The sequence below is a fragment of the Xenopus tropicalis genome, chromosome 1, assembly GCF_000004195.4.
Source record: "Xenopus tropicalis strain Nigerian chromosome 1, UCB_Xtro_10.0, whole genome shotgun sequence".
In the NCBI taxonomy this organism is placed as follows: domain Eukaryota; kingdom Metazoa; phylum Chordata; class Amphibia; order Anura; family Pipidae; genus Xenopus; species Xenopus tropicalis.
Window position 1 is genome coordinate 163,756,325 of NC_030677.2, and position 25,029 is coordinate 163,781,353.

Genomic DNA, 25,029 nt, shown 5'->3' on the forward strand with positions numbered 1-25,029 from the left:
GTGAATGCTGAGTGGCCATAGTTAGTGAGGTGGTGTCTCTTCATCTAAGCAAATCCTCCTTTTTTTATTGCCCTATTTAAACAAAAACTTCTGTATTCTGAACTTCTGTGTCTGTGGGTGCCAATTTGCAAGAACTTCATTCAATACATAGATTTAGGATCCCATATATACAATTTTAACCACTTTAGAGTAATTGGTGGGGATTCATGAAATACTTAAAGGCAGGGGCGAGCCAAGCCGACCGGGCACCCTAGGCAACCCAGTCGGCCAACTCCGCCGACCTCCCCGCCCCCCCCAACGGCGCATGCGCGCCACAGCACAGGAGGAGGTGCAGGGGGGGCGGTGTGATTAGATCTGTCATTGCCTCTGCCGCTAATGACAAGCGGCGGAGGCAATGACAAAGTAGCACTAGGGGTAGGCAGGAGAGGCTCCTGCTGGCGCCCCTCAATCGTTGCGCCCTAGGCAGCTGCCTCTTCTGCCTACCCCTAGTTCCGGCCCTGCTTAAAGGGTCTATAGAATAAGTTCTTTGTGTTTGTCCCAAACTTGCTCAGAGAAGTCTCAGTAGTATTACAAACCTTTGGTAAATCAATGCAGCTAGAAATTATATAACAGGGGAAACTCTGTATTAGCCCATATAAGAAATGACCAATTGCATTAAAGTTGCAGTATCTCTCAGCCGAGATTTGATTGTTATTACATCAATGAACAGCTTTTTGAACATAATGTAGTATTTGATGGCAGTCATGAGAAATTTGTTTTTTTTACCTTTATATCAGGACCATTCTACAGAATTCCTCTCTATGTTTTTCTACAGTTCATTAAGATAACAAGAAAAAATAAAATAGAAAGCCTTATACTTGACAAGCTGATGAGGGATAGATACATACAGAAAAACAGGATGTTATTGATAAATAGACAAACATTTGACAGTTACAAACAGAAAACAGCATTAATAGAATAAAATCTGGTGTTTACCTGTACCTTCAATGTCTCCCCCTGCAGGGAGTTGTCACTGTCATCGCTGTCATCAGGTTTAATTAAGACAGTGTTACTCAGGAGATGATTCTGTACAGCCATTAAATAGCATAGACAGGGAGAAGCCACCTTAAACGCACAAAAGAATAATTAGTGTTCAGCTGTAAAAAGACAGAAAAAGTTAGATGTCACTAACAAATGTACATAATTATTGTCTAAATTATCGAATATAGCAATTGCAGCTATTTACCTTTACTAACTCTATTAAAGAGATACAAAGAGATTTATATTAATGATAAGATGTTACAAATGTAATGTACAGGTAAAAGGTCTTCCATCCAGAATGCTTGGAACCTGGATAAGAAATCATTTTGTAATTTGGATCACCATAGCTGCTAAAAATAATTTAAACATTAAATAAAGCTAATAGGATTGTTTCCACGCAATATGGAGTCATAGTTGACATTACTTACAAGATAATGTTTTATTATTACAGAGAAAAGGGAAATTATTTTTTAGATTTTTGAATTATTTGCTTAAAATGAGTCTATAGGAGACTGTAATTCGACTCTTTCTGGATATTGGGTTTCCGGAGTTTAAACATAAGGACTGTTTTGGCACCGATAAGGATTCATTGTATTTTAGTTTGAATCAAGTACAAGATACTATTTTATATTACAAAAAAGTAAATAATTTTTAAATATCTAAATTATTCTATTAAAATAGAGTCTATGGGAGATGGCCTTCCTGTAATTCAAAGCTTTTTGGATAACAGGTTTCCGGATAACAGATCCCATACATATACATATATCCTTTTTTTTTTTCTGTTCGTCTTGCTCCAGTCTTCTGAAAGCACAGCAGATCAGTAATTATGTTCATTTTATATGTTTCTAGCTTTCTTTGCACTTTGGCCTTTACAAGTTTATTACAATTATACGTTGCTAATTTACCTATTCCTTTGAAAATAGCTATTGTCCTTTTACTCTGAACACCTCTCCCATGTCCTTATTTGTGACTAGATCCATACTACTTCAAATTTAGAAATGCTTTAGTGAACAATGTACAAGGTAACGAGGTAGTAAGCCTGAAAATTTTAAAAAGTTAGTTCTACAACATGATTTTAAATAGTTTTACAACATATGAAATAAGCTATACACATTCCTAAGCAAAACATATATTTAAATGTTATTTTTTTTAATTACTTAAATAAATAAATAGTAGAATGAGTATTTTATGCTGGTGAATTTGTTGAAGCAAAGATTGTTTGCCTGTGATGATTTTTTTAATAAATTTAATACAACATTTAATACAAATGATTAAAATAATAGAACTGCAAAGTCCATATAATTTTTTCATCCTTACAGGCACTGTTGACAAGAGTCTTTGGAATTCTTCTTTAGACACTGTTTGGCACTTGGTGATCAGAACACAGGATTCACGAACAACAATCTTCAAAATATAGTGCAATAGTTCATCATTAAGCCTGAAATAAAAGTCATATTTAAAAACAGACAAAAGAAACCTAATTATATAAACTTACAAAGAAAACTGCTACTATTACAATGCATTTTTACAGTCAAACATTTTAAGTAAGAGCTATATACAGAAAGCAGCAAAGGTCGCACAAACATATATTAGAACTGCCTTGTAAGACCCACCAAAAGTTGAAGGGTTTCCTCCTCCTATACAGTTCTCTATAGCATGTAATGGGCTATTTTTATGACATACCCCATTTACCCTGACTAAAGTATAAAAAAAATGATGATGTCAGTCAATAATATTTATTAGACATGGCGCATAGCCATATGAACATATAATAGCCATGACTGGCGTATCACGCTGGATAGCCCTGTTTTAGATTTATGAAATAAAACAGCATTGTGTATACATTATGGCGGTTCCCATATACTAAGCCACATCTTTGCTATGGCCAAGCAATACTAAAATTTAACAAACCACGTATGTAAATGCCCTACAGCTCATTAATAGAACTAACATATTTCAGGAGTATGATTATTGACTCAGATTTACCTGTAATGTTCATCATCTTCACTTCCAAACCTGTTATTCTGAAGCTGTTCAGTGAGGTTTGTCAAAATGACATCACGGAGTTGGGAGAGGCCACAATTTCTGTCCCCTGCATAAAAAATGGCCATAACAAATTAATTTCCTAATCTGTCAAACCCTAATACTTGAAGCGGTTTCTTTAAAATGCAAATGAGCTAGCTCATTATCAGAATATAAAAAACTGAAGCCCAACCAGTAAAAATCTAAGTTCAAGTGCAATTGTAAAGGACTGTGGCACATTTTACTGCAGTGATCTTTGGGAGAATCACAGTATGCCAAATCCTAATGGCAGCTTCTTCACAATTGTTTGAAGGCAATGGAAGATTCTGGTGGTCTCAGCAGAAACAAGAAGGTAACCATTCCTAAGCGATTCCTACCTGAAGTAGCTAGCATCTACAATAGATAGAGAGCATAAAGAATGACAGCAGGCATGCTATGTGCCACAGCCCTTGAAGGGATACCACTGGTTATAGAACTATAGACAAATTAAATTTTTGGGGGGACTTATATGTCATAAAGAGTTAAAAAACATACAGAAAATAAAGTATATTGTATTATCTATGGCTTGTTCAACAGTGACATCAGGAGTTGCATGCATTGCCATCTCTCTGTACCATCCAGAAATAAAAATAGAAAATACAATGGGGCTTTACCTTCAGTTAAAATCAGCTTGAGCAAGTTATTAATTTCTAGCTCTCCTGGATTCAAAATGTTTAAACCAAAGCTGCAAATCAAACAAACCACAAAAGTCAGCAATACAACTCAGTAGGCAGAGAAAGATCTCAAGAAAGTACACTTTACAGAAGCAACTTATAATTTTTTAAAAATACAGCAATTGTGCAACATTCCAACACATACAAAAAAAATACAACATGTCAAGCTGAATTGACAGCTGCCTAAGGGAAAAGCAATTACTATGGAAGAATATACATTTGCAATCAACACAACATACATGATGCAGAGAAAGCATTACGTTTCCATATAAAATGGGAATTTTCACACCGAAGCCAAAAAAAAACCCCTTTCGTTTTAATTATTTTAAAATCATATAGGAAATCTGCACTGATTGGAGATTTATCCCTTAGCAATTGTTTCAAAGATTTGCATGCACAAACAGTATATTGTAAAATAAGCATGGAATATCAGGGTCCAAATATCCTCATAATCCTACCTAATAGCCAAGCAGACCTCTCTCTGTATTTCAGGACAAATTTGGTCCTTAGGCGCCATGAGCAACTGCCAAAGGAGCAAACCAGCCCTCCTTATGGTTTCTCGATTCCTCTCAGTTTGTGGGTTTAGAAAGAATTTAAATACCACCTGAAAAAATGAAAAACATTTTTAAGTTATTTAAAGCAATCCTACTGACATTTCTTTTATCTGTAAGCTGACTAATAACATGTTTAAAATGTGTTGTCACAAGTGTTTTGATCAGGGGGGAAAAAAAATGAAAGAACCATTTTTAAATGGGGTGTTCATCTTTAAATTCATTTTTAGTATGGGGTAAAGAGTGCTCTCGAGTCAATTTGCAAATGGTCTTTATTTTTTTATTCTTTGCAGTTTTTGATTTATTTTATAGCTTTTTGTTCAGCAGCTCTCCAGTTTGGAATTTCAGGAGCAATCTGGTTGCTAGGGTCCATTTTAACCTAGTAACCAGAGAGCAGTTTGAAAGATAGACAGTAATATGAATAGCAAAGTGCCTAAATCTAAACATGAGTAATTAAAAGTAACAATAAAATTGTAGCCTCACAGAGCAATAGTTTTTTGGCTGTTGGGGTCAATGATTCAAATTTGAAAGCTGGAAAGTGTCAGAACAGATAAATAATTGAAGAACTATTACAAATAAAAAAAATGAAGACCAATTGAAAAGTTGATAAGATAACATACTAGAAGCTAAGATTAAGGTGAACCACCCCTTAAAGTTTTAATTAGACTATAGATTCATCTTGCAACACTGTTCTAGACTGCAGGTTTTTTTCCACAGCCATGAGAATTAATTGCAATGTTCCCCTGAAAGTCTCATTACAAATTATAGTTATAACCTAACTGATCTAATCTACTTACAAAAAAAGCATAGGATGGTTTGAAAAAGTATATTTTTGCTTAAAAAGAGGATACCTGGAAAACAACCAAGATGCAGCGAATAATGCATTTATCACCATTGACCATGGCTTTCTCCATGATGTCACATATACTATTAAGATGATGTGGCTCTATAGGATGTTGTTTGCCCAGAAAGGTACTGATTGGAGAACTGTTGCTATTAGCCAGGAGATTGAGTTGGTGAATACACATAGCACCCACATGGTGAAGCAACTGGTTTATAACTTCATTTGTTGATACTGCCTCTCCTGCAAAGAAAACATATGTCAGTTTTAAACAAGAAAAAAAAAATCCAATTCTAAGGTGCTCAAAGAAGTTCTGTCAAACAGCTTAAAAAAACAAAAGCCATGGAAAAGTAGTGTCTCGGTTTATTTACCCCATATAATTTATTATGCATAACAGATCCATCACCTCGGAGAAAAAGCAGACAGGGGTTGTTACCACTCTGTATCTGTGTGCATTGGCAGGAGTTGAATCTACCTGTCAAATCAGACAGAGTCAGAATTTGTCCAGGCAACATTTTTGTCAATTTTATGGCCAAAAGTTTAAAGGAGAAGGAAAGTAATTTTGGCGTTTTACTGCCAATAGATTTACCACATTAATGCCACCTAGAACGCTATATTTATTCTGCAGAAAGCTTAACTATAGTTTTAGCTACTGGAAGCTCTGATCACACATTCCTAAGGGAGGGGGAGTGATTTCTTATGCATTCTTATGGGAGGGGGGACAGGGAGAGGGAGAGAGGATAGAACTGAGCAGACTAGTGCCCCAAACCTGAAGAAGCCCTAAAAGAGAGGAAGTCTGATACCGAAGAACATGTTCACAAAAAAGGAGACAAGAAATCCTGTGTTTCTTTTGATAGAGGACTCAGTGCAGCTTTTCTGTGGGTTATTTACATAGACCTTTCTTATAAAAGCTTACTTAGTGTTACCTTTCCGTCTCCTTTAATGAATCCAGCCCAGAGTAGAGATTTGATTTATACCCTCCAAAGAATAAATGTTTCTGGAACATTAAAAGGCTTTACCTTTGGGATCAGCAATGATGTGAGTGACACCAAGCCTCTGACACACCACATGGAAAGCCTGGTTTCCAGGATTACACCACTGATCGATGTAATCATTGGAGCACGTCCAGATCATGTTATTCATTGTATCATAGCAGGCACCTGGAAACAAGTCTTCCGTTAACAATTTTCATAACAATTAGCTTTCATAGTTCTGATGCAATATTTTTTGATAAAATTTTAATGCATGCTTATTAGCAAAATTCACATTTGTAATATATTTTTTGCATTTATAACTGGAATAATTGTTACATAGGACCCATCTTCTCTTACCTAGGCCTGTCACCAAAGCACCCCTTCCAAGAGAACTTCCAGATGCATCAATAAGATCTGCTCTGTTGGTGAACTGCCCATCAGAAATGTTAAATACCAAGCTGGAAGCCAGAACTGAGAAAAAAATAGAAGCCATATGTAGCCTTATATAAGCATTTATGTGTAGCATTATATATATGAGGCTTATTTATCATATTTTCTGCATCTGGGATTAATATAACAAATAATCTGAAAACTTACTTTTTAAAGAGGAGAGGCCGCTGGTTCCACCAAACAAAGATCTTGTTGCTGAACTTCCTGACCCACCCGGAGGTGGCACGAGTAGTACTAAGTATGTGCCACAAGTATACATTGGAGTCTTTCTTAACATTTTCAAAGGAAGCCCGCAGCTCGTATTTGCAGCTAAAATATTAAACAAAGAACAAAAGTCAAATTTCTGACCAAACTAAAGACACATTTGTAGTCACTGTCAATCTTTCATTAAAAATCTTAAAACCCCAAAACCCACCTTCCTGAATATTTATATGGATGTGCATGTGTGTATGTGTATAAATTAGCATATGCTAATTAGCACTTGGAAAGTTTTTAACCCCTTCCGGTTCGGGATTCGGCTGAATCCTTCAGACTGGGTTTGGCTGAACCCAAAAAAGTGGGTTAGGTGTGTCCCTAGCAATTACAACATTGTAAAACATAGCCCCCCTCATTTCAGGGCACCAAAATGTTTGGGACAAAGTAATTGAAGGTATATTAAAGCAGTCATGTTTAGTACTTTGTTGGATATCCCTTGTGTGCAATGTCTGCTTGAAGTCTGTGATTCATAGACATCACCAGGTGCTGCTAAGAATCATCTCTGTTGATGCTCTGCCAAGCCTCTACTGCAGCCACCAAGTTTCCTCTTCAGCATATGGAAGGCATGCTCAATTAGATTTAAATCAGGTAACTTGCTTGGCCACTCAAGATTTTTCCATTTTTTACTGTTGAGAAACTCCCATATTGCCTCAGCGGTATGTTTGGGATCATTATCTTTTTGCAGGATGAAGCGCCGTCCAATGAGTTTGGAGGCATTTACTGGAACTTGAGCAGGTAAGATGTTTCAGAATTCATCGTACAACTGTCATCAGCAGTTAAATCATCAATAAAGATATATGTGCCAGTAACTTTGGCAGCCATAACTCAACCACCATGTTAAACAGATGAGGTGGTATGCTTTGGATCTTGGGGTAGTTCCTTTTCGTCTCCACACTTTCCTCTTGCCATCACTCCAACACAAGTTAATCTTGGTCTCGTCTGTCCATAACACAATTTTCCAAAAGTCTGCAAGCTCTTTTAATTACTTTTTTGTAAACTGTAATCTGGCCACTAATGGTTTGCATCTTGCAGTGTAGCCACTGTATTTTTGTTCATGAAGTCTTCTGCAGATTGTAGTCTCTTACAAAGGCACACCTGTCCTTGAAGAGTGTTTCTGATCTGTTGGACAGGCATGCATCAGCAGCTGAGGTCTTTCTTGGCCTACCAGTCCCTATGCGATTATAGAGCTCATATCATATTATTGATTTTCCAGACAGTTGATTTCAGCAATCATAAGGTTTGCCCACTGTCTCCAATGGTTTTATTATTGTTTTTCAGCCTCACAATAGCTTCCTTTACTTTAGTTGGCACAGCTTTTTTCCTCATGTTGAACAATGGCAACTGCACACTCCAAATGGTAGAAGCAGCCTAGGTATCTTATCCCTGCACTAATGAAGCGATGCAACACACCCAATTAATCACAAACATTATTAAATAAGGGGGACTGTGCATAGAAAGTGTTGTAATTTCTACATGGTGAAACTGAAATGTATGAAAATAACTTTAAATTAATGTGCATGCAAGTAGAGCAGGAAAACAGACCTATCAACGATCTGTGCTAGAGAAAACTAAAATATTGCAGATTGTTAAAGATCTGTAACCAGAATCTGTGAGTTGCTATAGCAACCACAAGCAAAAGTTGCTATTTGCTGATTTACACAGGGCGGGGATTCCAGAGGTCAATATATAGAACATTAAGACATTCTGCGCATTAAGATACCAAGAAATGCCCTCAAACAAAACAGAGATGGTTTGTCCATATATGGCAATATATTTCAAGCTGGCCAACTATGTTACAGTCATCCTCGGTTTGGCCATTCCTACACTCACTTTCATCGGATACATCAAGAATTGTACTGCTTCATTACACATTTATATTATATTAAACCTAATGGTTTAAAATTTAGTGGTGAGCACAACTTCCCCATTTTTGGTATAGTTTATTGCAGTGGCCAGCTCCGTTCAGATGATCAGAAGCCTCATAGGTAAAAAAAAACAAAAAACGCTGAGCTCTGTAAAGAAAGTTCCCATAATGCCACACCCCTTCACCAAGACCAAGTCCTGTGTACATGCTCAGTTTGTAAGACTATGAGGAAGCTTCCTGCTGATTGGCTCAGATCACACATTCCTAATGGGGGAGGGGGAGTTCTTAGCATTCTTGAGGGAGGGGGAGCAGGAGAGGGGAGAGGGCTGCGTGTCTCTGGCACAGGAAAACAAAGAAACAACAAATCCTGTATCTTTTGACAGAGAACTCTGTGAGTGCTTATGGCTGTATTTACATAGACCTGTCTGATAAAGCTTAGGTTCTGACTTACAAATAGAATTAATAGTCGTATAATAGAATCAATCTACATTACTCACCAGTCTGGTCCTCTTTTAGAGTGTTAGAGATTGTAGATCCTGTAAGTGCTGCTAGAGTTGCTGAAGGAGAAGCTCTGTATCGTGATAATCTGCTCAAAAGCATTTCATTAATACTTTTAGCAGATTCTCCCTCTTTCCTCATTAATATAATGCGCTCATGAAGAGGGCTTGCAATGCATACTCCATTTTGCACCTGGAGAGGACAGAAGAGATAGAACTGAACCCTATTCCTAAGCAATATGTTGAACAGAAAAATCAATATGTAAGAATGTGAGAATCACTTCCAAAAAATGTTAATGTTTCTAGCTAGATAGCGGGTGAATCAACATAAACTGCTGTTTTGTTTCATTGGACCAGAGTTTTAATTAGATCTGCCTGTACAAATCTATATATATATATATATATATATATATATATATATATATATATATATATATATATATGTATATATATATATATATATATATATATATATATATATATATATATATATATATATATATATATATATATATCTATAATATAAATATCAGGATATTATTTTTGCTATGTGGTTTATGTGAAACATACAGGTGGGCAATCTTTTTTTTCCTAGATGATGGATGATGATGCTAAAGTTAAGTTTCATCACCCTCTAATGGGACTTTAAGATCCACAACAAATGCAGTATTGTAGCTTGCCAACTACTGGTGCAGAGACAGAATCTCTAGATGCTTTAAATTTACCAGCTGGGAAAAAAGGGATGCAATAAGTAGTTTTTAAACAGCTAATACCTATTTCAGTTACTTTTCATTTTGTGTTAGAATGAAAAAGTCCCAACGGTACTGTGGCTAATGAACATATTTCCACAACTTACATTTAACTCAAATATATCCATGAAGACAGAGTGTCCTTTGGGGGTTTTCTCATTTAAACTAGCTGGAGACCAAATCCAGTAAAAATACGTGCCATCCGAGGAGAGGTGCACCGTAGTCATATTGCTGCCAACCGGGAAATGATTGGCTGGCATGCTGACTATATAAGAGACCTGTAATTGAAAGAGAGAAAAACAGATAGACTGGGCTCAACTTCTAATACAAAACACTAAGTTGACATGCCCTGCAAAGCAAATCGCTAAAACAAAAAGAAAGATCTGTCTGTGCTGGCACCCTAATGAGTGGATCATGGACCAACTTGGCAACATATGTGGTCAGTCAAACAGAGCAATAAAAACATAGATCAGAGCTTTTATTTCCTTCAGCAATACGACTATAGTTTATATAAAGAAGCAGCTGTTTGGTCGTGGGGGGAGTCATTTAAGTTAAATATGCTATAAAGGCACATGTTTACATGGCAGATAATACATAATATAATGCAGTTAGCTCATGAAGATAAAAAGGGGTCAAATGCCCCTGATGGCTCTTTACAGAACTATAGAACGAAAGAATAAGTAGGTTCTTGATTAAAAGTAAAAAAAAAATATATTTATTCTTTTTGATGTTGCTGATCCTTCAACCAGCTTGTATAATGTGATTCTGCATGATCCTTTCACTTGGCTTATTTTGTACAGAAGTTGGCAATACCAGGACCTTTTGGCGAAAACTGGCTAAGACTGTCTGCCAGTGTGTGGCCAGCTTTACTCTTTAACAACCCTTTCCAATTTTTTTAACCAAGTACAATGTATCTTGGGTAACTTTTACTGGAATTACTGAGTAATTTTATTATGCAAATAAAAAAGTTCTGAAATACAGACTGGAGGAGTGTAGCAGGCCAGAGATGTATGAGACACACAGGGCTCCACTGTACAATTCTGAATTAATATCCCTTCATGAAATATATCTTTTGTGCTCTCGGACACAGCTCATGCAGCATCTGTTGCTACAACTGGGATATTGTCATGGTGTGAATAATTTATGCCCTTCATGGGATCAATAATGGAAATTAAAGTATTCAAAGAACACTTCTCCAATACTATGCTATTGATACACTGAGTTTACATTTAGCACATGACATATGTGTTAAGCTGAAGTAAGGCATTCATGCACGCAATATTATGTATAAAAAATTTGCAGAGTTTTGTGAACAAGGTCCACTATCCCTCCCCATACATTAGGTTATTAAGCTCCACCCTCACAATGTAGACTTTGATTGCTGTCATTATGGCTGAAGTAAAAGAGGAAAGGAGAACAAGTAAACCTTATGAAAGGTTTTAATTTAACAGGTATTTCAAGATAAACTATCAACATACCATTCCATCAGTTGACAATCCCCTTTGTAACATTACAGTAGGATAATCATATTACTCCATGTTCAGCAAAGTGACTTTTTAAACTGCTGAAACAACACTAGACTCAGCAATTCTAAGGTCTATCTCTCTCTGCAGCTTCAGTGTCTCTATACTCATCACACTAGGGTTCCTTTAAGTTAATAATATCCTGATAACTCACAGGCATTAATTGCAAAACAACAGCCACATAAAGTTGTAGTACTAATACTGTTAATATTCTGTTTGAAAGGTAATCTCTCCTTTATATATAAGAAAAATATTTTTTTTTCCTTTATCCTTTCTAACACAGAGAAATATAAAACTATATAGAGAATATTCTTTCAGGATCGTGTATATGATTTACTTTTTGTGAGAACATAAAATGCCTCAGCTGTGCAATTGGCTTGCACAAGAACGATTGTAATGATGAATTATTGTCTTCACAGACTTCAATAAAAAAGCACCATGGATAGTTATTAATATATGAAGCTATTTTGTTTTGCTGTGATCTCTGGAGAATGAGTTAGTAGCCCCCCCTACTCCAATGAAAATATGCAGGCAAATTTTCTGTGTGCAAAATTAAAACCCTGCCAATAACGCATTATGCTGTGGTTTCATTGACATTAGGCCACAGAGATGTAGTGAGCTAAAAAACAATTTATTTAAAAGGAGGTAAAAAAAACCAAATACCTTTAGTTACTGTAAAGAATAAAATAAATTTTCACCCAATGCTGATTTCCTTGAGTGTGGTTGTATCAAATAAGAAAAGCAGTTCTAGCTTTATATTTATTTTTCTGCAATTTTACTACACAATTTATACTGTATATACTGCAATATTCTGCACAGTACCAACATTTACCTGAAGTGTGTATTGGTCAATTAATTGGAAAAGATATTGAGGTTTGTTATCAAAGGAGGCAGGCCTGTGAAGTATCTTCCCACTTCCATAAGCAATCCAGCCAGCCTCTAGCTCCTCGTTTCGGGAATAAACAAAACCTCTAAAAAAAAGAAAAAAAAAAGTAATTTTGACTTATATGCATATTTATTTTTATAACTTGCCAAAAGACAGCCTAGTAGCCCAGGAGACAGACTTCTGCCATATTTACACAGTACACCTCCCCAATTGCAACATGTAATCTACCTATAGACAGATGACAAAAGCTTACAAAATACATGTGACACGTAAACTATAGGCTTGAATTCTAATTTCATAATTAAATGTTAGTTGCCAGAAATACAAATGGGCCAATGGGCATTAGCCTTCTGAACAGCCTTCTCTCTATAAAACACTGGTCAACACAGTAGCAGATCCCCAGAGCACGTGTATCCTCACTTTTCCCTTCTGTACCAGCTTAATAAAAGTTATGAATATGAATAATAAAGGCTATGAATAAAAGCCTTTCTAAATAGTATGTATTTGTTTATCTCTTATTTTATATCTAATCCTCTATGGAGTTTTAACTAAAATGTACTTTTTAGTGTAAAAATATCAACATTTTAGAAAACAAACATATAAAAATGATTAGTAAGTATTCCCATATATGTAAAAAAAAAAAAAAACTCTCACAGCGAAATAGAAAATAAGAACACACACTCGATTCATTTGCTTGTCCAGAAAACTGTAGGATTCATTTTAGCACTGAAGAGTGCACTCTCAAACACTTACCGTAAAGTGCCATGCAGCCCAGACCCTACTTTGCTCAATCCTCTACCTACAGAGTTAGTTGTGTAAAGATAAAGCCCATCGCATGCTACACAGCGACCCAAATCTGCATCTGAAACATCAAAAATATATCAAGTGAGTATGGGAAATAGAACACATCTGAAGCCCTATTGCAGGCAAAGGCGGCATCCTACACAGCCACCCACCAGACCAGCTACACTTCTGGGAAATACCCAGGAGTTGCTATTTAAAAGCATTTACTCTGTTACATTCACTGCTTACACATTTGTTTTTTGTAATTATTGTTAACACATAAAATAATATACTCTGCTAAAGCTGAAGTGTAAATGCACTAGAGCAGTGCTGTCCAACTTCTGCGGTGCCGAGGGCCGGAATTTCTCTCGCATACATGGTGGAGGGCCGCTAATGGAAGCCAGTTTTGGCCACTCCCCCATTTTAAACCACACCCACTTCAAACCACACCCATTTAATGGTCGCTGCAGGGATATCAACCATCATTAATATGTTAAAGAATTATATTATGTCATATTAAGACACACCCTTAAATCCATATGCCTCCTCCTCCCCTGTGGATAGAACAGCAACCCCCAGTATATAATTACACACCTTAGGGACCATTTAATGGCTATTTCCAACTGCTAACAAACTCCCAGAACAAACCCCTGCCAGGTTCACCTCCCACAGGCAGCATAGGGTAGGCAGAGAATGGAACACACAGGCAGCACTCTGCCTGTCCTATGCTGCCTGTGTGTGCCATACTCTGCCTGCCCTACCCTGTCTGTGTGTGCCATACTCTGCCTGTCCTATGCTGCCTGTGTGTGCCATACTCTGCCTGCCCTACCCTGTCTGTGTGTGCCATACTCTGCCTGTCCTATGCTGCCTGTGTGTGCCATACTCTGCCTGCCCTACCCTGTCTGTGTGTGCCATACTCTGCCTGTCCTATGCTGTCTGTGGGTGCCATACTCTGCCTGCCCTATGCTGCCTGTGGGTGCCATACCCTCCCTGCCCTATGCTGCCTATACACAGACAGAATAGGCCAGGCAATGCATACAATGTCTGAGGTGTGAAGAGGTGAACAATGTGGGTGATTACAGCCTGAGTCTGAGGTGTGAACACTGCAGGGGGTGAACAATGCAGAAACTAAAAGGTGTGAAAAACACAGGGGATTACATTGCAGTTAATCTCAGTACTGATACCATTTAAAGCTTACACAAAGGTAAGGCATCAAAGCAGCCAGACAGGTGGGGGGCCACACAGAGGGGGGTCGCGGGCCGCCAGTTGGACAGCCCTGCACTAGAGGACTAATCTTACTAAAGAAGTAACCTTACTAAATGTATGGCAAAGTCAACTATTCACTATTGTTTGTGTACAATACAGAAAACACAGTTGAGAACACATATGGCTATGGCACTGAGGATATTTTGAATACACAGTAGCAGCAATCAAATGAAACCACCATAGTTCACTTCCTCCTAACTGCAAAGGCAAGAATCAAGCAACCCTAAATGAATCCAAAAAACAGTTCAGTGAAGGTAATATAGCAGATAAAAATGGTTCGCAAAATGGATGAAAGCAGTTTAAAGGGGTTGTTCACTATTGAGTTAACTTTTAGTAAGACGTAGAGAGTAATTTTCTGAGACAATTTGCGATAAGTTCTTGTTTATGGCTGCCGGGGTCAGTGACCCCTTTAAAGGAACTTTTATATGTTTCCAGTATGAAGCTACACTAACAAGATTGCCCAGTATCACCAGTTAGTAAGTATAGCGAATGCTGAGACATCAATGAAGGCTTAATAGAATCACAATATCATGGTACACCTATAGCCGGGGCTTTTCTGTGAGGCAGGTATGATATTGCAGTGTTTAAGTGTGTATCCTAGCCCCAAAGTGGTCCCTGCCTAACGCATGAAAATTGCATCTATGATGTGACATAAAAAGAATACTTCTATTTAAATTAGAGTAAAAAGGTACATGGAATTATAACACAAAAGGATAACAGGGGTATTTACAGAATTCCTTTAATTACTGGGTCCCAGTAATAAACCTTTGACTTGGCAAAAAAAAAAAAAAAAAAAAAAAGTTTTTTCTTGGCATTGGTTCATAACAGAGAATGCCAGCAAAAATGTTTCACAAAATAGAAAATATTTTTTTTCTTAAAGGAACAGTAACACCAAAAAATGAAAGTGTATAAAAGTAACTAAAATATAATGTGCTGCTGCCCTGCACTGGTAAAAGTTGTGTGTTTACTTCAGAAAGTCTACTATAATTTATATAAATAAGCTGCTATGTAGCCATGGAGGCAGCCATTCAGGGCTCTGGTACATGAGGAGATTTGTCACCGGCGATTTTAAAAAGAGCGATTTGGCGACAAGACGCCAATGCTAAACCAATGGAAATCGCCAGCGTCAAAACATACGAGGCTACTTCAAGTCGCCTGCTGTTTCAAATCGCACACAGACCCTTTTCTGAGTGACTTGAGTAAACATGAGGGGGGGTTAACTGTTGAGTGGTACCATGGGTAGCAGATCGCCTGGAGCTCAACTCGCATGAAATCTCTTCGTGTGTATTGTCGTGGCGACTTGTCACCAAAGCGCCAGGGGAAAAAACGCAGGCGACAAATCTCCTCGTGTGCCAGAGCCCTCAAAGGAGAAAAGGCACAGGCACATAGCAGATAACAGATAAAACACTATTGTATTCTACAGAACTTATCTGTTATCTGCTATGTAACCTGTGCCTTTTCTCCTTTTTTCCAGCTTGAATGGCTGCCCCCATGGCTACACAGCAGCTTATTATATAAATTATAGTAGTGTTACTGTAGCAAACACACCAGTTTTACCAGTGCAGGGCAACAGTGCATTATATTTTTATTACTTTAAAGCTCTTTCATTTTTTGGTGTTACTTTAATAATCCATTAACAATGCTATTTACATTTCACATAACTATTAAGAAATGAAATTAAGGAACTATTAGGAAAGACTCATTCAGCTCTACAGATGAATGTTAGCTTATATATAGGAGTCATTTACTACAAGCCATTACTGTACCTTTGTTCTCATTGTTTGAACCACTGATCCCATCAGGAGCTGGAAGCATATCCTCAAAACCCCAGGATACAATGTGTTTGCTTCCCAGTAAACAAGAGGGAGAACCTGGACCTCCCTCTAAAAGCAGCAACCTAAATAAATAGATACATTAAGAATATTCAGCAAGTGTGAGCACTTCTTACATAAATCCACCTATGCACCATGTATATTTTAGTCACCTCTTTAAAGTGCTCTTGCATACCCCTCCATTGTAGTCATTTAGGTGGGACATGTTTAAATTGTAGTCTTTAAAAGGGGCTTACCAGGTGGAGTTTGGTCAGATCAGGGGTATTTTTTAGTATTAGTGGGTATAGTAAAGCCAGATAGAGGATGTGGCCTAAAATACACAGATTTTCAATTTTAAAGTTTTGTAAATGTATGATCTTGCTTAGAAGAGCTGATGTATTACAGTTCAGGTTTAGAAAATGCCCATTTAAAAAAACAGTAACTCTTATTAAACTACTAGGTCAATAGAGTGGATCATCAGGTGTTTATATTTTGTTAAAGACTAGTCAGTGACCCTATACATACACCAAAATGGATAATGATCAGTTTTTCATTTAGTTTGTTGACTAAACAAATTGTCACACACACACGTTGGTTGTGACCATTTGGACACAAATCTGTGGGCAAGAGGGCAGAAAAATTAAATTTTGTCCTATTGCATAATCTGCATTTTAATTGTGGCCAGGCAGCAAAATATAATTGCCTCTCTAGAAACAGCACAAAGAAGAGGTTAGCCTTGAATGCCTGGAACTCACTTCTATCCCCTTAATAGTTCATCAAGATTTTGCATTTACAGTACAATGTCAAACATTTTTGTACCACACATAGTTTTGCACATCCCCTCAAAAGGTTCTCCTCTACTGCCAAGTAGACACACTAATTTCTCACTTCCTACCAGCACTCACCCATCTCATAATGAACACACCCTTCTCACACAACCAGCAAAACTTATTAATTGTCATAACCCCCATTTAGCTATGGTTCCATTAAACATTTGCCCACCCAGTTACTTTCTTTAAACCCTTTTCTATTACTTTCACATTCCCTGTAGACAGTAAGCTCTTATGAGCAGGGTCATCATTACTATTACTGCTAGATTAGTTTGTTTATATTCTTTTTGTTAAATTACCATATGTACAGCACTGCAGAATACATTGGTATTTAATGCTACTATTTAAATATCCAGTATTAAAAATAAAAATAGGAACATACAAAAGATTTACTTACCTATACAATACATCTGCCACAGGAAGGGATCCTAGGTCAGTCTGTTTTTGCAGCAAGTGTACAGTGTGAATAAATGTTTTTAATGATCCCCTGTGAAGATAAGACAAGGAGATACATAAAAACTGTGTACAAAAAGATGGCATTGCAAGCCCTAGCCAACATTAACTGCATTTATACCAACTAATACACTAGTGTCTGTTATACTGCCTCAGAATAAAAATTGCATATAATTTAGAAACCCCTACCATCTAACAAAGTGATTTCTTTAATTAGTTTTCTTTATTGCCTGTATTCCCTATTCAGCTTTTTTTTTTTTATCTCCCTCGGGTTGCACTGTTTAATAACATAGTGGAGAGACTCCAAACAGCTGACTAAAGATAACTGACCAATGTTTAGCAAAAATGACACACACAAAAACAAAGAAACATTAAACTGTTTTAATTGCAGAACTGCTTTTATTTATGGAACATTGCTGTCGGCCACTGTCCTGCATCAGTAACTGTGCACATCCATGAATCTTGAGCTGGTCATGGCAAGACACTTTATATACACGAACTCCCCGAAATAACATCCCACCGGCGAGTATGTAAATCGCTAGTGGGATGGTATACGCAGAGCAGCTATTTCCCCAAAATCGCGGAAGTTTCCTCTCAAGGATTTTGGAGAAATTGCGGCGCCGCATATGCCATCCCACCAACAATTTACATTTTTGCCGGTGGGATGTGTCACAGCCCTTAAAAACACATAAAAGATATGGTAGCTACATTACACATAGAAGCTATGTTACGACAGAGGTTCCTAGGCAGATGTGGCAGATATTAGCTTTTGTGGAAACAGCAAGATGTGATGTGGCTTTAATGAATACCCACTTGAAGGAACAGTACAGCCCTTTATCAACATTGGTAAGTGAATAAGTTTTGTGCTGAACATACTTTTTGCCTATTCTTTAAATTAGTTAATATCTATGGGTTTTATTAGTTCTTTCTCTAAAAAGGGCAAAATTTGAGAATGAAACTAAACAAATTTTTTACTTTCCTGATCCCAAAGAGCAAATTTGGACAAACCAGCAGTCCACTAAGAAGCCTCCGTATAATTAACTACTCTTTATCTTAAAGATAACAAGCAGAAGGATTTATACATAAAGCTGGCCATACACGTGGCGATCTCACGATGTTTCGTACGACCGTCGGTCGCACGAAACATCGTCAGATCCGCCACACACCATTCAGGGCTGAATCGGCAGGTAAGGAGGTAGAAACAATAGGATTTCTACCTCCTTCTGCCGATTCAGCTCTGAAGGGAGAATTTTGGTCAGGCGCCTTCTATGGCGCCCGATCAAAATTTTCTAACTTGGCCGATCGGCGAGCCGACCGATTTCAGCAGCTTCCTGCGATATCGGTCGGCTCGCTGACATGCCATACACGCACCGATTATCGTACGAAACGAGGTTTCGTACGATAATATCGGTGCGTGTATGGCCACCTTTAGGCTTTTCAGTGGGTTGCTAGTTTGTTTGACTTAGCATTTTGAAATCAGGAAGTAGAACGTGGCTTTAGGCTAGTGGCACATGGGGTGGATTCTCGGCCTTTGTTTTCCGTTTACCAGCCCCACACTGGCACAGCCTGCTACCTTGCCAGCACCCAGAAGCACTGGTGTAGGCAGATATTGACTGGAAATGCAAATGTTTGTGTTTTTGTCTGATATCTGCTATGTGTGCCTGCACCCAGGCAGAGATAAAGCTTCCAGGTGCAGGCAAGGTAGGGGGCTGGTGCCAGTGTAGGTACTAGCTTTAGCTTTTCATTTTCAAATTTTCAGAGCAAAATTTAAGAATAACTAATTCAACATGTGTTCTGCAGCTCTCCAGTATGAAATGTAAACTTATATGGCTAGAGTCCAAAATATCCTAGCAACCAGGGAGAAATCTAAATGACAGACTGGAAGATGAAAAAGAGAGGATCTACACTGCAAAAATCAAGTGCTCTGGAAACAAAGGGGTTAAGGTCATAAAAATACAGAACATATAAATTTCACAACTTTTTAACTTTGTAATGGATTATTTCCATACATTTCAGAAATGGTGATGTAGGGTGTTAAATCATGAGCAAAACTTTTAATAGTTTTTTAACCTAAGCTTTTTTGGTTGAACATATTAGAAAAAGTGGATTGCAAGAAAACATGCTGAAAGTGTAGTTATTAGTATGAAGAAAGGTATTTGCAGGACTCATGATGGAAATGGGTTTTGAAATGGAGGGATGTTGAGATTATCCTCTTCATTCATTTTCTTCAGAGAGTGAACTGGATATCTGAACTTTTAAACAAGATAACTTGAACCCTTTTTCAACTATTAAATCTGAGGGATCACATAGCAAGTAAGAAGAGCTTGTTTCTAAAGATTGTCTTGCAAACATAAAAGAGCAGAATGAAATTTAAGTAACACAACAGCAGTCTTTAATTTATGCACATTTATTTGCCTTCTCTGCAACAAGCTCTTAGGATTTCCATATTATTCCAATTAAGATTACATTGGCCCAGCTTAACCTGACATTACTTGCTACTTCAATTAAGCTTAAATAAAGTTACATAAAAAGTATTATTATGGTAAAGGTCATTTTATAATGAAAATGGTTTTATAGCTTTAAAGGACACGTAAAGCCTACATTTGCCTACAATGTATATCGGTTGGGCACGTCTCCCCCACCCAAATGGCATCATTTCTACTGCATATATCCCCTCTGCTTGCCAGCACCATCACATTTTCCTAAAGCAAACAGCAGCTTTCACCCGGTGGCCATTTTACCTCTGATACATAATCAGTTACATTTAAATCTGCAAACAGCATACACACACACACACAGACCCTTATTCAGCATACATTTCATCAAGAATACAGGCTCACACAGGCAGAACTGTCTCTGATAAAAGTTCTGCTTTGTTTGAGCTAAGCTCAGGAGAGGAGGTGGAGAAAAAAGTTGAAGCGGACAGCTAGAGCTGAGTTTCTATGGGAACCAGCAATGCCATCTTTTTACTGGCTGCTAGACTGTGGGGTGTTTAGTAATCTAAGCTTAGAACAACTGAGCATGTCTGGCAAGAACTGAGCATGTCTGGCATGTTCTGTCAGAAATCAAAGCAAATTCCTGAGGGGGGGGCGAGTGGGTTACAGGAGAAGAAGGAAATCTAAGTGATTAAGGAGATGCTGCAGCCTTACTATAAACCTCTGGACAATCAGTGTGGCAGGAATTGAAAGATTTCTAAGAGGCTGTTCACTGATTACATTTTTGTGTGCGGGGTTTACATGTCCTTTAACACATTAACTACATAAAACTATATCTACCTTTTTTGAATTCATCACTAACACACAAATATTTGTTAAGTACAAATTGCATCCAGTTTTATCAGCTGAAAAAAACACCATTTGTAAAAAATAAAGCAGAGAAGTTTGAATTAAAATGTTCTTTTTTTGGATAAACTTACCTAGCACAAGCTAAGGCAACCAAAGCAGCAGCAGAATTTTCCTTTTGCTTAAAGGAGACTTGTTGGCCCACATTTGGAGTGTCTTCTAACCAAGAACACAGTAAGGACTCTATTCCATTCAGGCAGTCAGCTGGTTCTTTAGTCAAGCTCAGGGGTTGGCAGTCCCGAAGGCAATTTAAAAGCACCTCAGCTGTCAAGTTACAAAGTGAAGGGTCTGTTTTACTTTGGGACTGGATAAGGGGGAACACCAGTAAAAGCCCCATTCGAGATGTAAATGGAGCCTGTTCCGGCTGTTGCAACAAACCCTGCCGTTTAAGCAGGGCCAAGGTTTCGTCATCAGCCCCATCTCTTTCATGTTGATCCTCAAGCGCCAGCTGGCGTTGGGCATTCCATAACCCACGTAACGCATTCAAGCGGTATTCCAGCAATCGTGCATAGGCATTGCTCTGGTTCCCACACACTGCACGTAAATGCTCTGCTAGCTCAATAGGGTTCTTAGTCTCAAAAGTCAATATCTAAATAAATAAATAACAGCAAAAAAAAAATTACAAAAGTAACAATTATATTGCAAATTAAGCTCATGGATGATAAACTGTTGATAAGAAGTGAACCAGACAAAGGATTTAAAAGACACAATGCAGCTGGCATAGACTACAATCATAAAAATGATACAGAAATTGGTATCTCCTATAAAAACTAATGGCACTTATAGTGTTTCTTCACTATCCTATTTCACCCCATTTCCCCATTTTGTGCTCCCTGTGATAAACGCAATCGCAACTTGTAAATCTCTTCTTTATGGAACTGCCAGGTAGCTAACATTTTCAGTACTTCTTTCCTTGTGTAACCTGTATAGATCAAATTCAGGGTGCATATGCTGCTACATACTTACCCAGGAACCAACAACCATCACTTCCAGATTTCTTGGATCGTTTGTGATTTTTGGCATTGTAGATCATTAAACCACTACAGATTAAATATCACTACCCAGTGAGGAAGTATAAGATTAAGAAGTTAATTTCCTTAACTAACCCCCCCTGCAGTTCCTAAGGGAGAATGGGGCACTCACAATACAGATCCAGAAGGCCGTGGAACCCAGGAAGTCTGCAGAATCCTTATGGACCCTTATGTACACATATGTTCAACAAATGATCACCGCCAATTTCAGCCTGTTCTAAAGCAGGCATAGATGTGGGCCATTTCTTTTGATGTATTACTATAATGCTAACAAATGTGCTTGCGAATAGATACTAAAGGACCTCTATTGTCTACTCAGCTGCACAGTTCAACAATTATTTCTTATAATCCACTTCTTATGGTCAAAACAATACCGAACAAAATTTCCACATCATTGTTGTCCATTAGCTATGTCAATAATCAAATAAAGTCTTACATCTTTGCCAATATTCTTTGTTTTAATGCCATATACTGTTATCACATGAGATTATTAAGAAAAAAAGTTCCCAGAAATATGGAAATCCCTGTTTTGTTTGTTTTTTAAAGTGGTGGATGAGCTTCTACCTTTGATTGACTGGTGCTATTTTTATATTCTGCAGCACAAACAATGTGCTTACACTGACATTTTTAACTTCTAAAACCTCAGCTATAGGTGACATAATCATTCTTTCAGAATTATTTTTCTGCAGACAGCCACACAGACAGATAATTATTTATATACTGGAAAAAGGTTTGCCCTTGAATGTGCAAAAATCACGTGGGGTGATATGAGGCAAAGTGATAAACTCAAAGATGTAAAGAGCGCTGTCATAGTATCATGAGACTTGCAGTAAATGCGGTAAAGTGATATACGTTATAGATACTACTTCTCTCCAAGACACAGAGGACACAAGAATTTTTATATTACATACTACATAACATTTTCTAAGCACACTCACAGCTCAATCAGGATAATGCCATAATAATATTAATTAAAAGTAAATCATATTGCCTTCTTTATTTTTAATTTAATTAATAAATTACAGTAAGCAGCTTGTATTGCTTATCTTACTTGTGGGACCACTGCCTCTTATTTTCTCATGAGGTTAACATCTCCTTGTGGCTAAAGGACGTTCAGATTTTAGTCTTCTTCCAATGAATGTTCGGATATGGATTGCATGTTTAGTTGCAAAGATCTAAAACTTATTGTAGGATAAAGTCCTAAAAATAACAAATCAGAGGATGTTCTGTACATGAAATAGTTGGCATACAACAATCATATGAAAAAGAAGTCCTGGAAATCCATTTTAGGTTCCCCAAGGAAACTGTCAAATACACAATACACAGATTTTATCGTAATCTGACCAACATTTTCTAACCTGTCTGATTGACTAAAGCCGATCCTCACAGTATGAAAATTATTGGGAAGATAATTTTGAGCCCACACACAGCCCGCAAGTAGTTTGAAATAACGGTTTGTTTCCCAATACAGGACATTGTGGTTGTCTGAATTCTAGTATCCTTTCTTATACTGATTGTAATCATGCTACTCACTTGTGGGACAACAACACTCCTAGAGTGTTAAGAACAAATATCCGCCATTGCATTTTGCTCTACTAAAAACAGTCAGTATATTCTTTTTAAAGTTACCTTTTGTGCTACAAAACTAAATATTTAATTACTGAAAACCTTTTCTAGCCCCACCGATTCCACTTAATAAGAGCTGCTTTCCCAGGTTGTGCAAGATGGCTCCCTTTTCAAAGTTATTATCACATATTTATTAAGTGCTGACATATTCTACAATATTGTGCAATAGAGCTAACAGTCCTTTTTAGCCCAGACTGAAATCAGGTACGGTATATTATTCATCATTATTTGCGTGCCCCATATAATCAGGAGTCCTGTAGTTGAAACTCACATGGAGAGGTTAACAATTAGCCATTTAGAGAATGGTATGATTCAAGAGATAGTCATAAAAACTGTAAATCTACATGAAACAGATCACACATCCAACTAATTTTTTCACCTTTAGAAATTCCTTTTGAACATCTATTTCCTTTCAAGCTATACTGAGCAGGGCCATTTTTACCCATGTCGGTTTTTTTTGTATGCAATCTGTGTATACCCTTGTATTGTACTCCACTGCAAAATATGTTGATGCAAATATATGGAAACAGTTTTAGTTATGTAAAACAAAATTGTTTAGACTGTGTTATTATCAAACTGACTTGGCATAGCCGAAGAAAAGAAAATTAGTTGTGCATAAAGAGAATGTTGTGTTCTGGCAATTGCACTCTCTGCACTAGCAGAGCTGAATTTCCAGTATAAGAACAGGACATTTGGCTCTTAAAGTTACCAGGATTGTTTTTTTTGCCGTCCCTGGTAATTTTGGGGGCACTGCCACCTGAGGCGAGTTTCTCAACTGGGCTCATGGCAGCAGCGCCACTGACCAGACAGGTGTAAACCCTAGTGCTGGGGCCGGTTTAAATCTGCTATAGCCAAGTTAAATCAGTGTGTTGGAGTATTTGGTATCACTGGGCCAGTGGTAGGTTGGGTGATTCTAAAATAAAAAAAAAAATAAAAAAATCAGCTCCATTGAAAGTGATATTGACAGAAAATAAGCACAAAACCTAGTACACCATTTAATTCATTGACCAATGGATTCACACAGTTGTTAGCTTAGTAATTAGGCAACCATCTTTTGAAATCACATTAGTGTGAATAGCAATAGTAATGTTCAAATTCCCAAGGTAAATGAATTTTATATAAATGAGTGCATCAGTATATGATTCTAATATAATGTTGAACTGCTCGGACTGGTGTGTGGTAAAGTTTTAATTGTCAACAGAAACATTTATTGGTGGTGCTAACAACATAGAAGCTCAGTGTAGACCGTGGCCTGGTTAGAATCACACTCAGGGTGTTTCAGCGCTGCAAGGCAGCAATACTAAACACTGCATCACTGGGCTGCCTCTAAAGCAGCTAAAGCAACAACTGAACTCAATTGGCAGCTCTTTATTCCAGTCATTTTCTTCTTCCTAGTATGTAACTATTTAGAGTAATATTCTGTAACCATACTTGGCAGAAATTGCTGAAATTGAGCAATTTTTTTACAGAATTACTGTGTGTTATGTAATAAAATCCAACACATGCAGTCCTCTTCTAAGAGAATTTTCAAACATGCTCAACA

At 37.4% G+C, this 25,029-nt stretch overlaps 1 protein-coding gene across 4 annotated transcripts in view; it reads right to left on the minus strand.

The window, feature by feature from the left end:
• The window catches only part of hectd4 (HECT domain containing E3 ubiquitin protein ligase 4), a 96,958-nt gene that overhangs the window by 60,900 nt on the left and 11,029 nt on the right, over window positions 1-25,029 (minus strand). For 2 of the 4 annotated variants that reach the window (XM_012968793.3, XM_012968799.3), the window contains exons 2-17: window positions 20,904-21,418; window positions 17,433-17,522; window positions 16,161-16,291; window positions 13,099-13,207; window positions 12,292-12,430; window positions 10,044-10,214; window positions 9,188-9,380; window positions 6,719-6,880; window positions 6,479-6,592; window positions 6,167-6,307; window positions 5,158-5,390; window positions 4,214-4,359; window positions 3,696-3,766; window positions 3,007-3,112; window positions 2,338-2,458; window positions 976-1,104 (exon numbers count right to left, since the gene is read on the minus strand). In XM_012968793.3, coding sequence (XP_012824247.1) covers window positions 976-1,104; window positions 2,338-2,458; window positions 3,007-3,112; window positions 3,696-3,766; window positions 4,214-4,359; window positions 5,158-5,390; window positions 6,167-6,307; window positions 6,479-6,592; window positions 6,719-6,880; window positions 9,188-9,380; window positions 10,044-10,214; window positions 12,292-12,430; window positions 13,099-13,207; window positions 16,161-16,291; window positions 17,433-17,522; window positions 20,904-21,418 — 2,571 coding nt within the window. The remainder of the gene's footprint in view (window positions 1-975; window positions 1,105-2,337; window positions 2,459-3,006; window positions 3,113-3,695; window positions 3,767-4,213; window positions 4,360-5,157; window positions 5,391-6,166; window positions 6,308-6,478; window positions 6,593-6,718; window positions 6,881-9,187; window positions 9,381-10,043; window positions 10,215-12,291; window positions 12,431-13,098; window positions 13,208-16,160; window positions 16,292-17,432; window positions 17,523-20,903; window positions 21,419-25,029) is intronic. The other 2 variants (XM_012968794.3, XM_004910504.4) reach the window with 1 other exon arrangement.